Genomic DNA, 16046 nt, shown 5'->3' with positions numbered 1-16046 from the left:
TGTGTTTTTCATTTTGACTGGAGATTTCTACCTGTGTAATGTCATACCATTGGCTGATTTCTGCTTGATGGCATTTCTCTAAGCATCTTGCATTCTTGATCAGCAGCTGCTCTGCAAATACCCATGGAAAGAGTGAATTGCACACTCTCTCGTCGTCTCTGCTGCAAGTTGAAGGAAAGCCTGTGTCAACTTTTCTTGTTCTCCTAATAAGTTGTCTGAATGCAAATAATGTTTTGTAAGCAGTTTTATTTCTTTCCTTTTACCACTCTTTTTTTCTTTTGGCACCTCTTTAATTTCTTTGTGATTTTATTAACATGGCATCGGGGATAGTTTTCATTGTGTTTATTATTTTTTCGCAACATGTTGCAGAAGTCTTTCCCTTTGCTGTACAGCATTAAGTATTACAGAGCTGTGATCTGGTTCAAACCTGATGGTTCTTTTTACTCTTATTGACATTATGATTTTTTGTTCTTTCATTATAACTTATTAATAATGTTCACATCTACATCACTTTTTTTCTGTTTGTGTGAAGGTCTTCAAATTTTTAAATTTGAATCAAATTGTGTTTCCCTTACCATTTCAATATTTGTGTATTTTCATCCAGACATGCCTTTGTTTCATAGTCTGTATTTTGTTTATGATATTGATAATAATAATAACTGCCCCTTCAAGCCAATCAAACACAGCAAAGCATTGACCTTCCGATATGTTTTGCTCTACATTTGATTTCTAACATTGACCATGGGGACACTCTGAGCACAGCAAGGTTTTTTGCTTTGTCGTTAATATTTTCCATCCCCTCAAATGCAACTGTACTTTTATTGTAGTCTACCCTGTATAAACAGGAGTTTAAAACCATTCAACCCTCTAAAGAAATGTGTGTTTGTGTGTGTGTGTAAGTGCAGCAGACACACAAACTCTAAACAGGTAGCCTTTTGGCACGTTGCATGGATGGATGCTGTTTTAAGACATGTATCTGAAATTATATACCTCAGGGTTTACTAAATTATTAAGCTCTTCTCTAATGATAGAAAATCTGTGTTTGACAGTTGTTATTTATGTGCTGCTCCACCTGCTATGCTGCTTTGTGCTGATAAATTATAATTGTGCAGACGAGACTTGCACTTCAACAAGGTTCACTTCACTCAGTACCTAAAAGCAATGGCTGCTATAATGCCACTCTTCCACAGATTCATTTTGAACAGTACTTAGAGAAAAATATTGTTTTAAAAACATTGTACGTAAACAAATCTGCATAACTTTTACTTCTTGTATTACACAATCTTCTAAACAACAATGTGCATCTGGGTCCCATGTAATATATCTTCTCACACCATAATTCATATTGATCAGTATGGCTTCTACATTTCAATGAGAATAAAGCTTTGCAATGAATGGTTGGAACTGCACAAAAGGGAGTATGCTACTTTATCCTCATTTGACCTTTGGAATAGTAGTCTGCTGATCTAGCCAACAAAAATTCAGTTTGCATTTTTGGGAAACAACATCACAATACCTGCCTGCATTCCTTAACATTTCTTTCAAATGAAATATGTCGGAATTTGAAACTGATTTGACACTAATATACTGCTTGGTGCTGAGACCACTTATAGACATGCTTGCACTTAGGAATGAAGTGAGATTAACATATCATGCTCTAGAGGCAGTTCAGAGGAGAGCAACCAGACTTTTTCCAGGTCTGTAGGAATGTCCTACTGAGAGACCGAGGGACCTGAACCTTTTCACCCTGGAACAGAGGAGACTTTTTTGTTTTTCTCTCCTCCGTGCCTAAATGGTTTATTTACTTAAATGTTCACTCAGTTTATTCTAGATCATGTAAAATGTTTACAGGTCTATATTTTATTTTATTGTATTTATGTATTTTATTTTGCTGTATGTTTGTTGTATGTTTACCAGTCTATAAAGCGCTCTGTGGCATCCCTGCGAAGTGCGCTATACAAATAATGATTGATTGATTGACCACATCAAACCAGAGGAGCTTTTCCAGATCAGCAGGGACACATGCACCCGGGGACACAAATGGAAATTGGGCTTCAAGGCATTCAAGATGGAAAACAGGAGACACTTCTTCACACAGAGAGGCGTCACAATCTGAACAAACTCCCCCACGATGTGGTTGAAGCTGAAAACTTGGGAACATTTAAAATCAGACTGGATAGGATCCTTGGATCACTTAGTTATTAATGGACACCAAACGAGCATGATGGGGCGAATGGCCTCCTCTTGTTTATAAACTTTCTTATGTTCTAATCATCAGTCAATCCTAGTCATGTCCTAGTTGTCCTAGTCAACTGTAGTATCTGTACTGGTTTAAGTCTTTTCCACTCTTCTGTTCAGCTCATCCTACTACATTTCAATGGGATTAAAGTCAGGTGAATGGTGTGGTCTGTTTTTGTTTCTTGTCTCTTGAGGGTATTGAACACAGCTTTGTGCCTTTCTTCTTTGGTTTCTGAACCAGCAAAGTTTCTGAAACCCATGATGTTTCTCTTGGTGCACATCGCTATATAGGATTGCCATAATTTTTATTATTGATTTGTTTTTGTCTTTGGTTTTGCAGAAAGGTTATTTCAGTTTGCCTGATGGACACTATTTCATAGAGCCTGTTCGGAACTACAAGATGGACGAAGGCGTGCAGGAACCTCATGTGGTCTACAAGAGTGTGTACCAGGAGCAGCCCCACAGACACCGACGCAGTGCTGTTTCTGGACGCAGTAGGGTGACCTGTGGCCTGAAAGGTTTGCTTACAGTTTTCTCTTAATCAAACAGATATATTGCCCATGTAATGGAGTGTGTTATATTGTTACTTTATTAAGGCATGCATTTAACTAACTACTTGCTTAAAATGCCATCAGCATCTTTTTATTGTCCATTCACTTCGAATAGCTTCCCCTAGCATGTTTCTGCTGGTTGGCAACTTTCTTTTTCCATCTCGGAAGGCTCATGCTGTAAAACATTTCAATGAAGATAAGGTCAAGAAACTGACAAGGGCAGTGCATAAATTTTTAAAACCAGGGGCTTTGTTTTTTTGTTATCATTTAAGTAACTTGAGTTCAAATTGGCCGTGTGTTTAGAGTAGTTATGACATTATAACAGAAAACAAACCTCCAGTCACACGTTGCCTTCCTGAGTGTATTGCATAATGGTGAAGAGGTTTGTAGCCTGAGGCATCTTGTGTCGACCCAATGGACTCTTGCTGTCAAGTACTTGCCAGTTGTTGTAATGTGCAGTTGTCAGGTGGGTTGAAGTTTTGATCTGATCTGAGCCAAAATATACATTTAAGCTTATGGAAGGAAAGATAACATGAGAATTCAATATTAAAATATTAGATTTAATGTTTTTTTATATGCACGTCTGTTTTCTTGGCCTATAGGATTGAATTGAATTAAAACCTGGACCCATCAACTAATAACAAACTGTTAACCTGTAGTTCATAGTTGTTACATTTATGATCAGAAGAAAAAATGCATCTTGAAAAAAATGAACATGCCAAGTTTTTTTGTTTTTTTTAAACCTTACCTTTCCACTCAGGTGGCTAAAATATATTCCCAGAACACTCCATTTAGGTGCCTATATACTATTACTATATAATAGTGATATGACTTTATGATAATCTATAACAAATATAATGTTAAATATTAAAAGCCCAGCCAAGGTCACCATGATGGCTAGTACACAATGTAATAGTTTGGACAGCAGTGTCCTTCCAAACAATTCATGATCACTATTTACTGTGGATCATGTTCTTTCTTTTGATTACAATAGAGGCACAGCTGGGCTTTCTGCTTTTCTAATAAAATGTACTGAATGTTTTTTAACAAGGTTAAGCTCCATCCACGACTTCATCAGCACGTACCTTTTGTCCACTAAATACACCTATTCATTCCTGCCCACACACATACATACTTTTTTGTAAAATATATATATACACACCACCAAGAACAAAAGTTATTGTATCCAGTACTTGCATGGTTTCTTGCTACCACAGAATGGTGAATATTACTAGGCTAATCTGTAATATTGTAACCAGTGAATTTGCAAAATGCCTGAAATTGACATAATTAAAACCACAATCTGAAAATGATTAATACATTCCCCCCCCCCCCTCGTTTAGGTAAACCTAGGTCATTGCCATTACTAGCATGAAAGCATACAATTGAATGTGAAAAAATGTAGTTGCCATCATCAGAGTATAAGATAATATAATTCAATCAGTTAAGAAATATGCTACTTCTGTAGTGTTATTAGATGTGGATATGGCAGACTTTATCTGAGTCTTGAGGCATGAAAATACTGGTCTGTTACTTTTAAACTGATTCAATGGTCAAGTGGAAGTTACTCTTCAGTTTTGCAGCATGTTAATTGGATTTGGAAAATAATGAAGCCACAACTTTGCTGCAGGTGTTTTTTGTTTGATAATGGCATTGTTTCTCTACAGTCAGTCATGAACTGTTTATGTGGCAGAAGAGACCCCTGCCGAGGATTACTGAGGACTTTTGAAAAATGCTCTGTGCATTTGAAGTGACAACACTGACAGCAGTGCAAGATCGTGATCCATTTAGATAGTTGCATATTTCCAGGCTCATTAATAAAGATGTTTGTGCTGGAGAATGTGTCAGTTCAGCGCTGTTTATAATGCCCACAAGCCTGCGGGAGTATGATACTGTGATCATGTATATGAAGATTGATGATGTCAGTAAGGGGTTCAGCTTTGATGCCCTTTTGGATCAATATTTGTGGTTAAATGGGGTTATTTATTAATACTTTTCATCATAAAAATGGCAAGTGGTTACATTTTTATCAGAGCTGATGTTTTTTAAGTTGCTGAACACTTGTTCTCCTGTCAGAATGAATGTGAAAGTCAAAGCATCATCGACCAAATATCTTTAACCTTCAGAGAGACTTTTTTTAAGACAATCCTAATGTAATATATTGAAGTTTTGTTAATTTGAGTGTTGCAGTGAATTGCTTCATTACATTTTTTTTAGGTAAATGTCAGGGATTATTCTCCGTAGAACTCGTGAAAATTCAATTCAGAAAAATGTTTACTTGTATTGTTATTGTGTCTGCTCTTGCACGAGCCATCAAAAGTCCAACAGCAGATTGTGTGTGGTACAGTCAAACTGCAACTGAATGATCTGATTCTGTCTTATGATAAGAAAGCATTTCCAAGTATTTCAGCTTTGGCAAGATTGCATCTAAGTGTACTGATGGGTTTGTACCTTTGCTATTCAATAATCACAAAGGGAATGTAGTATTTCCCATTTTAATAATTGATTTTAGTGCTATTGAGGCAGAGGGTTCGGTTGTAACTGGCTTCTTGTCAAACAACACAGATTATTGCCTTGAAACACGAGTCCCCTGTGATCACTGCCACTGAGAAGAACAGCGCTAATATGGCTTGTGGAAATATCTCAACCAAAGCAAAGTTACTATTGTAAATTTGTCAGTTGTAAGAATCACTGTAATAGTAACAATTATGGCACCATGATGGGTTGGGCCCGGTGCCGGGGATCTCAGGCGGTAGGAAACAGGCAGGGTTACGGTGCAAAGTGAGGTTTATTGCACACAGTGCGTCGTGCTCAAAACAAAAGCGACAGAAAACTCCAAACAAAACCCTAGCTCGTCTTAAGCTTAAACTAAACGCAGATAAACAGGTCCCTAAACTACACATATAACTAAGAGGAACACGAACAAAATTAAAGGCATACAATGTCCGTGATCTGTAGTTCAAGCAAAAGCCCCGTAAATCAAAACCAATTCAAATCACTTACTTAAAAACACTCCGCTCCTTTCCCTATCTCTCCTCCTGCCTCTCCACCTGAGCAAGCCATCCGTTTGCTGATCTATTGAAGAGGTGAGACAGTAATCGAGTGGTAATTCACCCCCACCTGGGTCCAGGGTGTGCCAGAGGCTCACAGGGCAGTCTCTCATCACGCTGCCCGTCACTACATCACAATATACATGGTTCCTCACTGTGTCGTCCAGCATGGCCATCCTCTAATACATATATAATATAATATTTATTTATAGTGTGAACAGAACCTTTTTCAGTTTGTTGTGACGATGGAATAAAACTTTATTGGTCAAGTCATTCTACAGCTTGAGTCATCACTGGGAAGAATGGCTATAAAACTTATCATTTATATTATATTTATATTGAGTTGTGAAATTGTCTCTGTAACTCCGAGTGAAACTCCATGTCTAAAACTCATAGCTTGGTTAACATTATACAGTATTAAAGAAACAACGCCAATGATAATACTCCAGTGAATTGTGTATTTTGAATATTTGCATAATACACATTTCCAGAAAGGATTGTTACAGTCTCTCATGTCATAATGTATTTGTTTTATTCATGTATTTCAGTATTTGATAGTAAAATATTGAGCTCTCTTGAAGTCTCATGCAGTGGGCTTCTATATTTATACTAGAAATCCACAAAATTATAATTAGGATATTATTATAAGGCTTTATATTATGATACACCAAATGTAAGCCAAGTACCACTCGTATTCACACTAATGGCATAGTTATAGCTCTGCTGGGCATTAGGACATTATTTCAAAAGCTTTTCGTCAGCTATTGTCACCAATCATATTGACAAGTGGCAGCTATACATGAAAAACAAACCTCATTAATAACAGATTTATCCTCCCCTGTTTGCATTTGCAGCTTGTGAGGGAGGAGATCATGGAGAAATCGCTCTGCATGACTCAGTGGAGCTGTTGTGACTTCTTGCACAATTCAATTTATGACCCTCTGGCTAATGTCCATGCGAGCACATCCAGTCCTTATACAGGAAGGAGTGGCAACAGAAAAATCAAGGATAGCAGAGGCTTTCACTGTAATCTTTTGTATTATGTATGCCTTTTGGTGACCTCCTAGAAGATGACTGTGGCAGATGTTAGCTAGTGGTTCCTTAAATAAGTGTACATGTATTCACATTTTCAGTTAGGCAGGTTTTGCGAACTAACATATAGGCTCTGATCACTGCCTCCTCTTCACTTGAGCTGTGCATAATAAACCAAACTTTTACCATTTATAATTGTGAGTGAAAGTGAAGACAAAAAGGAACCAATGCATTTCAAACTCATCTCAAATGATCATCATCTTTAGCTTTTCTTTCACACTTTCACTCCTTCTGTGTACCTCAGCATTAACTATGAATACTGAGTGTGCTCAATTGCTTTTTTATGTGCTTGTGTGTCATTGAATTGACCTGAAATAATGCTGTCTGTTGTCTCCAGTAACTGCAATTGAGTGCAACTTCCCAGCAGACTCTTTAAAGTAAGGTTTTAATGAGTCATTTTAACAAGATATTATTACTCTCAGAAGTACTGACTGCAAATTTACAGCAGGAGTACAAAACACTTGCATGTGCAAACTTTCCATTAAGAACAATGAACATGCATGCATTTCCTGTTTCTTTACCGGTATATCTGTAGTGAGGCTGGTAAAGCTATTCGATTTGTAAGCGTCAGTTTAATATTTCCTGAAGAAAACAATATTCTTTAACGATATTGGTTCATAACAGGGGAATTCAGAGTCTGGTGATCCCCCTTCAGCTGAAGATAGAGCCCAGATAAGTGGAAGGAGGAGTACATTAGGCAGATGCAAACTGTTCGAATCCTGGTAGCTGCAGGAAATTTGATTTGGAAAGACGAGGAGAGAATGAAAATAAAAATGTAAATTGCTTTCAACCTTTGCTCTGAGAATTAGAATGACATGAATTATTTAAGATGCATGTGACAGGGAGTTATAAAGCCGGCCAAATTTAGCTTTCTTTTTTTCTTAAATAAGCGAATGAATAAATAACAATTTTAATGATAAATACATCTGCTAAATTTACTTGGTTGATGATAATGATTTCAATACATTCTGTTGGAAATCAGACTTTACAAGATGCATTAATCTGTGGCGGTTGCCTTTGAGAGTTTGTTTGCTGGAATTATTGCCTTTTGGTTGCTTGCTATTTTTGTGTGATGATATTGTATGTGCCTTAACTCTCGCGTGTTTTGTTGTTGACTTCCACAGTCATGACTACCTGTTTTTATCTCAAGATATCAATTAGGCTACATCACTGCAGACTAATATATACTTATTTACTCTTATTGGTTAACATACCTTATAATAATGAGAAGGTAATAATGGTCATCTTGTACTATTTTAAGCTTTGCTTTTTTTTCCCTTCAAATCAGCATTAACTATGTACTTAAATTTAGAACTTAAATCATTCATAATTCTTCTGTATCTCTTTCCTCATGGGCCTGTGAGTTTCATTTTCCTTTTATTGTAAATAAATATGATTTCCAGTGTGTGTGAGAAATGTCTCTGCAAAATGAACAACAGTGGCGCCCAGGCAAGCTTTCAGCAGGGAACAAATAAATACACTTGCTCATAATGGTAGGAAGTCAGATGGTTTTAAATGTATTAAAGTGTTCTGAGAGTTTTAAAAATTCAATGGAAGATCACCATGACTGAGACACCTGATTAGTGGCCAACTCCTAGTCAAACATTCTTCCCCAGCTTTCGGTTTCACAGAGAATATATTAAAATACATTTACAGTTTTGAAGATTTGTGTAATATGAAGAATGTCAGGTTTATATTAAAGCAGAGTGAGATGGACAGTATTTGGATGATATTCTATTGAGGAAATTGAAAGTGGTAATTGCTCTACTTATGTTTTCAGAAATGTCTCCTGATGCGGCTTTCTGAAGGACTCCCAAAATCTGTGGAATTTTTAAAGGAGAAATGCAGACCTGAGTCTTAACTTGAGGTTGTATTTCACTGCACGCTGTGGTCAACTACAGCATGGCATTGCATTGCATTCTGCAACTGGGTGAAAACACTGTGAGCAATAGATGTATCTGTGCTTTAAATATATGCTTGCGATCCTACTGGTTACCTGCAAAGGCTTGTTTGTTTTTTGAATGAACTGTATATTTATTATACACTCATCTAAAGGATTATTAGGAACACCATACTAATACTGTGTTTGACCCCCTTTCGCCTTCAGAACTGCCTTAATTCTACGTGGCATTGATTCAACAAGGTGCTGAAAGCATTCTTTAGAAATGTTGGCCCATATTGATAGGATAGCATCTTGCAGTTGATGGAGATTTGTGGGATGCACATCCAGGGCACGAAGCTCCCGTTCCACCACATCCCAAAGATGCTCTATTGGGTTGAGATCTGGTGACTGTGGGGGCCAGTTTAGTACAGTGAACTCATTGTCATGTTCAAGAAACCAATTTGAAATGATGCGACCTTTGTGACATGGTGCATTATCCTGCTGGAAGTAGCCATCAGAGGATGGGTACATGGTGGTCATAAAGGGATGGACATGGTCAGAAACAATGCTCAGGTAGGCCGTGCCATTTAAACGATGCCCAATTGGCACTAAGGGGCCTAAAGTGTGCCAAGAAAACATCCCCCACACCATTACACCACCACCACCAGCCTGCACAGTGGTAACAAGGCATGATGGATCCATGTTCTCATTCTGTTTACGCCAAATTCTGACTCTACCATCTGAATGTCTCAACAGAAATCGAGACTCATCAGACCAGGCAACATTTTTCCAGTCTTCAACTGTCCAATTTTGGTGAGCTTGTGCAAATTGTAGCCTCTTTTTCCTATTTGTAGTGGAGATGAGTGGTAGCCCGGTGGGGTCTTCTGCTGTTGTAGCCCATCCGCCTCAAGGTTGTACGTGTTGTGGCTTCACAAATGCTTTGCTGCATACCTCGGTTGTAACGAGTGGTTATTTCAGTCAAAGTTGCTCTTCTATCAGCTTGAATCAGTCGGCCCATTCTCCTCTGACCTCTAGCATCAACAAGGCATTTTCGCCCACAGGACTGCCGCATACTGGATGTTTTTCCCTTTTCACACCATTCTTTGTAAACCCTAGAAATGGTTGTGCGTGGAAAATCCCAGTAACTGAGCAGATTGTGAAATACTCAGACCGGCCCGTCTGGCACCAACAACCATGCCACGCTCAAAATTGCTTAAATCACCTTTCTTTCCCATTCAGACATTCAGTTTGGAGTTCAGGAGATTGTCTTGACCAGGACCACACCCCTAAATGCATTGAAGCAACTGCCATGTGATTGGTTGGTTAGATAATTGCATTAATGAGAAATTGAACAGGTGTTCCTAATAATCCTTTAGGTAAGTGTATATCAATAATGTTTATATCATGGCAAGCAAAACATTCAAACAACTCTTCTGAGTGAGATTGTGATGTAATGGAAGAGATGGGGTTAACAATTTTCAAAAGTATTTGGAAGCTGATATCATAGTCAAAAGTTTAAAAAGATATATATGATTTAGGTCACTGCAACCTGAGAGCTCCCCTGTGAGATGAAGGGACAGTTCCTATGCATCCAGTTGCTAAAGTAATGAAGGTTATTCATTTCCCAATGTTCAAGCTGTTATGTTTTAATTTTTTCATGTAGTTCACAAGTTGAGAAGACTTGGCAGTAAATAAAAAGGAAGTACTTTCAGATGGAAGACTGCTGTATACTGAATAAATGAGCAGATTTATTTCAGTTTTTCGGACAAGCTTCAGTAAAGTGACTCATTTTTTAATCAAGACAAGTAACCTGTTTTTTTATGTTTTTGTGTGTGTGTGCCTGTCTGTATGTCTGCCTGTCTGTGTGTCATTGATGATAAAACACTTGCAAAGTGTTGTGCTCACTTCCAAATTCCCAGTTCCACTTCAACATTGTTCTGCTCAAAGTGCTTAAAGCACTGACCCATTTCACTAATAACCAGTAATCTACTGGCAACCATTTCCCGGGAGAAGACAACAGATTAGACTGCAATAATCTTTGGCAATATTTTTTGGCCTCTTTTTGATCAGGGGGTGGAATATTTTAATTTTAAGGAGAATTAATCCCTGGAGAAAACAATAGTATTTTTGCTGTTTGTGTGTTTGTTTGTTAGTTTTGAGAAACCAGTGATCTTAGTCCCTGAAAGTAACCTTTCTTGGGAACATGTTAGTTGAGTTATTTCAGAGCACACTACCACCTCAGATTCCACTTTCCCTTCATTTTCTAGTCATCAGCTTGATTTTCAGAAACTGAAAAGACCAGTCATGTGTGGCGAGGTGAAGCATACATGGCCAGTTGTACCGCAGTTGCAATATGTTCACTTTTTCTTCAAATTATTCTTTTTTTTATTTACACTTTGGTTTGCTGACTTTTTCAATACTTTGTTCTTTGCAGGGTAGTGCTAAAATTCCACCCACACACACTGTTCTCTATGGCGGTGAGAGGGGGACAGGGAAAGCGAGAAACGTTGAAAGAGTTCTGTGTTTTCTCCATTTCTAAAGTCACCGGTGAAGGAGAAGCAGTGGTTGTTTCATGTGCAAATTGCAAGGGGAACGGTGCCCCCATGATACAGGTTTCCCAATGACCTTTTCTGTTGGCAGTTGCTCAGAAGGGTTTCAAGGGCATTAAAAAAGCAGATCTGACGGTAGAACATTCCTTATAAATTAACTATGAATATGAATCATTTTCTCCTTGTGTTTGTTCGTGTTTTTGCAACTTTTTGTGAGCCTTGATGTCCAGATTTCATCCACTGTAATGTTTTCATTTACTTGTGATTCATCAAGTGGCAGTGAACAGTTCTCAGACCTAAACGCAACCTCTGGTCTTTGTCATTCTTGAGTTTGCAGCAGATCTTTGTGTCCCCTTGTCTCCTTTAAACTGCAAATACACTTTTCATCTTATTCACTGAGATAATATAGGAAAATACGAGTTCTCCTTGCAATATTAATTTCAGTTTGTGGTTCAGTATGCCCTTAACTTTTGGTTTCTCTTTTGGCTGTTGAACTAAAGCTTCTGACTAATTTTATCTTACGGTCTTTTTATTTATTGTATAGGCATCAGTATATTCTCAGGGTTTCTCACTATGGTGATTCATTTCATGGAACAAAAAAGGCACTCAATCATGGAAAGGAAAAGCTTTAAAGATAATTTTCTTATGAAGCTGCATGTCTGTAGTAAAGATCAACATCCCTGGCTGGTTAAAATTCCTCTGGAAACACTGCACCTGCATCCTCTTTATCTCAGCCAGGCTGCTAATGGGGATGTGTTACAGGTATCAGTCCATAGTAATCACACTGTGAATGAAAGTAAAGCCTTTTACTGAGTCTCATACATTTTTGTCTACGTCAGGTATTACTGTTAGGCTTAATTCGTTTTGGGTAAACTTGAAACTTGAATCAAGGGCATTTCGAAAAGCACTTTACAACGGTTTGAATCATGTGGAGAATTAAAAATATATGTGATGGCATCATCACAAAATCTCTGTGGTGTCAACTACATTTATGTTAGAGGCATTATATTGTGAATAAGGTATGTTTTCTGCTTTTTGGTACATCTCTGGTTCTTAGTAAGTTAAGAAGGTTCCAGATTTTCCTAGATCAAGCTTTTATGCTTTATGTATGTATGTATGTATGTAACTATGTATGTGTAAATGAGTGAATCACCATCTCAACATGTCCAATAATTACATCTACACAAATTGCTAAAGCCAGAGAAATAAATTGTTGTCCTTTCCAAAACACTAGAACTTTTATTAAGTGGGTAGAATGTTTGTTTGTTTCTACCTTTATTTCTTTCTTTCTGTCTTTATCTATTAATGTAACAGATCCATGCTAACTTATTGTTGTGTTATGGGTTTGGCTGCCATATTTATTCTTGGTTTTCCCCCCGTTGCTGCTGGAAATACAAGGTCCAGAATGTCCATAGATTTCTATTTATTTATTTGTTTTTGTGCTTGTTTTTTTATTTATTTACTTCTTAGCGAGTATCTTCCTTGATCCAGCCTGTGCCAACAGTGGTGTCTGTTCTCTGCTTTAATCCATCAGAAGAGCATCTTTCTGGGGGCAGCGCTGAGGTCAATAAATAAACAATGAAGTTGGAGCAGCCCAGATTGAACATGCGTTGAAGCTTAGGGCAGTTACTCTCCGGGTGCTCCATGTTGACCTCACTCTCACGCTGAACACATCCATTACAAATCAGATATCAAAGAGGTTGGAATCTCCTTTAAACATTTCTGAGTAGTGCAACTGAAAGAGACCCATTAGGTCTAAAGGTTTGTGTTCATTGAATTTCTCTGAGTGAAAATGCTTGTTATCTGTTATCTCTTTAATAATGCATGTTGGCCTCTTATCTCATGTAAAAAGTTGTACCTGGAAGTGTTCTACCTACCATTGTAAGGCATGCATGAATCTGAGAGCTGTGCAAATACCCTGGGGAAGACGTATTCAACTTTTTTGTTGTTGTAGTTGTCAGACCTCTTGAGGGACACTTCATATGTTTTTTAAGTAAGCTGTTCATAGACCATTTAACTTGAACACCTCTATTTTAGAATTCTCAATGGAAACCTAGGAATCTTAATTTCCTTTAAAAGACAGTAAGTTATTCTCTCAGTAACCTTCTAATCCTGGTTGTGGAATTGCCTCTCCCTATCCAACCCAAACCAAACCACTGCGTTCAGCTCAATTATGCTTCAGTTGAAGATGGTCTGCTGCAAAACTGGAGGGAACAGAGTCTGATTCTCAGCCAGATGTATTTTGAGTTACTGAGTTGAAATGCCTTATAGAGGGAGAGGTTAGTGGGTGTTGGCACCATGTGGAAAAGACCTTTAAAAACCGGAATGAAGCAAATATGGAACAAGATCCGTTCATATGAATAAAGGAAGCAGGTCACAATGGCCAAAGTCTTTCTCCTTTCTGGGAAGCCTAACTGTTCTTGCAGGTAGCACTGTTGTTCAGGAACCGATCCCACTGGGTCCTCAAGGTTACATTTACGAAACAAAATGCACAACAGAACACAAACACGTAAGCATGAAAACACAATTTCCAACAAAAGCATCTTGGGTTGCCCATCTGACACATATACAACTACCATCATATTTAAGTACAGAGATATTGATCTCCCTTATACTGACAAATCCCGCTATTAAAGTGACACAGAAAAAAAAAAGTAATTAGATTTTTTTACAGAAGCAGAACACTTACATAACAAGTGAACTTTAAAATTAAGGTCAGTACAACTCATCAAGGACAAAGTAAGGTATAATTACGATTTACTTTTCATTAATGCATCAAGGGAGGATTGAAAAATATATATGCTTAAATGGATGATATTAAAGGCAGCTCATTAGATGTGGGAAACATAATTAAAAGTCTATGAGAGCTGTTCATTTTTTTGAGAAAAAAGGCACAAAACATTCTATTAGAACTCTTTGTGGAAATCTGTCACAGTCACAGTTGCATGCTTCCTAACATATTTGTAAAGGATTGACATCATGTTCTGCCATTGCTGTGTTTTATCAGACTGGTTTTAGAAGCTGGGCAACTCAAAAACAAATAGGTGGGTTTGTTGCTTTCTCTCCTAACATTACAAAGTATTATACTGCAGGTACAGTTCCACTGAGTTGCACTGATCTGCCTGTTATGGAGATTATATATATACAGTGGCAAGAAAAAGTATGTGAACCCTTTGGAATTACCTGGATTTCTGCATAAATTGGTCATAAAATGTGATCTGATCTTCATCTAAGTCACAACAATAGACAAACATAGTCTGCTTAAACTAACACCACACAAACAATTATATGTTTTCATGTTTTTATTGAACACACCGTGTAAACATTCACAGTGCAGTGACTTCTCCAAAAGCTAATTGGAGTCAGGAGTCAACTAACCTGGAGTCCAATCAATGAGATGAGATTGGAGGTGTTGGTTAGAGCTACCCTGCCCTATAAAAAAAACCCACACATTTTGAGTTTGCTATTCTCAAGAAACATTGCCTGATGTGAACCGTGCCGATTTGTTGTTGACTTGCATAAAGCTGGAAAGGGTTAGAAAAGTATCTCTAAAAGCCTTGATGTTCATTAGTCCATCATAAGACAGTTTGTCTATAAATGGAGAAAGTTCAGCACTGTTGCTACTCTCCCTAGGAGTGGCCATTCTGCAAAGATGACTGCAAGAGCACAGCGCAGAATGCTCAATGAGGTTAAGAAGAATCCTAGAGTGTCAGCTAAAGACTTACAGAAATCTCTGGAACATGCCAACATCTCTGTTGACGAGTCTATGATACATAAAACACTGAACAAGAATGGAGTTCATGGGAGGACACCAGGGAGGAAGCCACTGCTGTCCAAAAAAAACATTGCTGCACGTCTGAAGTTTGCAATAGAGCACCTGGATTTTCAACAGCACTACTGGTAAAATATTCTGTGGACAGATTAAATCAAAGTTGAGTTGTTTGAAAGGAACACACAACACTATATGTGGAGAAAAATAGGCACAGCACACCATCATCAAAACCTCATACCAACTGTGAAGTATGGTGGAGGGGGCATCATGGTTTGGGGCTGCTTTGCTGCCTCAGGTCCTGGACAGGTTGCTATCATTGACGGAAAAATGAATTCCCAAGTTTATCAAGAAATGTTGCAGGACAATGTAAGGCCATCTGTCCGCCAACTGAAGCTCAACAGAAGATGGGTGATGCAACAGGACAATGACCCAATGCACAGAAGTAAATCAACAACAGAATGGCTTCAACAGAAGAAAATACACCTTCTGGAGTGGCTCAGTCAGAGTCCTGACCTCAACCCGATTGAGATGTTGTGGCATGACCTCAAGAGAGCAATTCACACCAGACATCCCAAGAATATTGCTGAATTGAAACAGTTTTGTAAAGAGGAATGGTCCAAAATTCCTCCTGACCGTTGTGCAGGTCTGATCTGCAACTACAGGAAACATCTGGTTGAGGTTATTGCTGCCAAAGGAGGGTCAACCAGTTATTAAATCCAAGGGATCACACACTTTTTCCACCCTGCACTGTGAATGTTTACATGGTGTGTTCAATAAAAACATGAAAACATATAATTGTTTGTGTGGTATTAGTTTAAGCAGACTGTGTTTGTCTATTGTTGTGACTTAGATGAAGATCAGATCACATTTTATGACCAATTTATGCAGAAATCCAGGTAATTCCAAAGGGTT

General features: G+C 38.0%; 1 protein-coding gene across 1 annotated transcript in view; it reads left to right on the top strand.

The window, feature by feature from the left end:
• Positions 1 to 16046, top strand: part of adamts12 (ADAM metallopeptidase with thrombospondin type 1 motif, 12) — a 124966-nt gene that overhangs the window by 41141 nt on the left and 67779 nt on the right. The window contains exon 3 of the mRNA XM_066712130.1: positions 2579 to 2756. Within this exon, the coding sequence (XP_066568227.1) occupies positions 2579 to 2756 (178 nt within the window). The remainder of the gene's footprint in view (positions 1 to 2578; positions 2757 to 16046) is intronic.

Source organism: Amia ocellicauda, chromosome 8 (assembly GCF_036373705.1).
Source record: "Amia ocellicauda isolate fAmiCal2 chromosome 8, fAmiCal2.hap1, whole genome shotgun sequence".
NCBI lineage: Eukaryota > Metazoa > Chordata > Actinopteri > Amiiformes > Amiidae > Amia > Amia ocellicauda.
The sequence above is the reverse complement of the archived record's forward strand: the minus strand, read 5'-3'. Positions and strand labels throughout refer to the sequence as shown.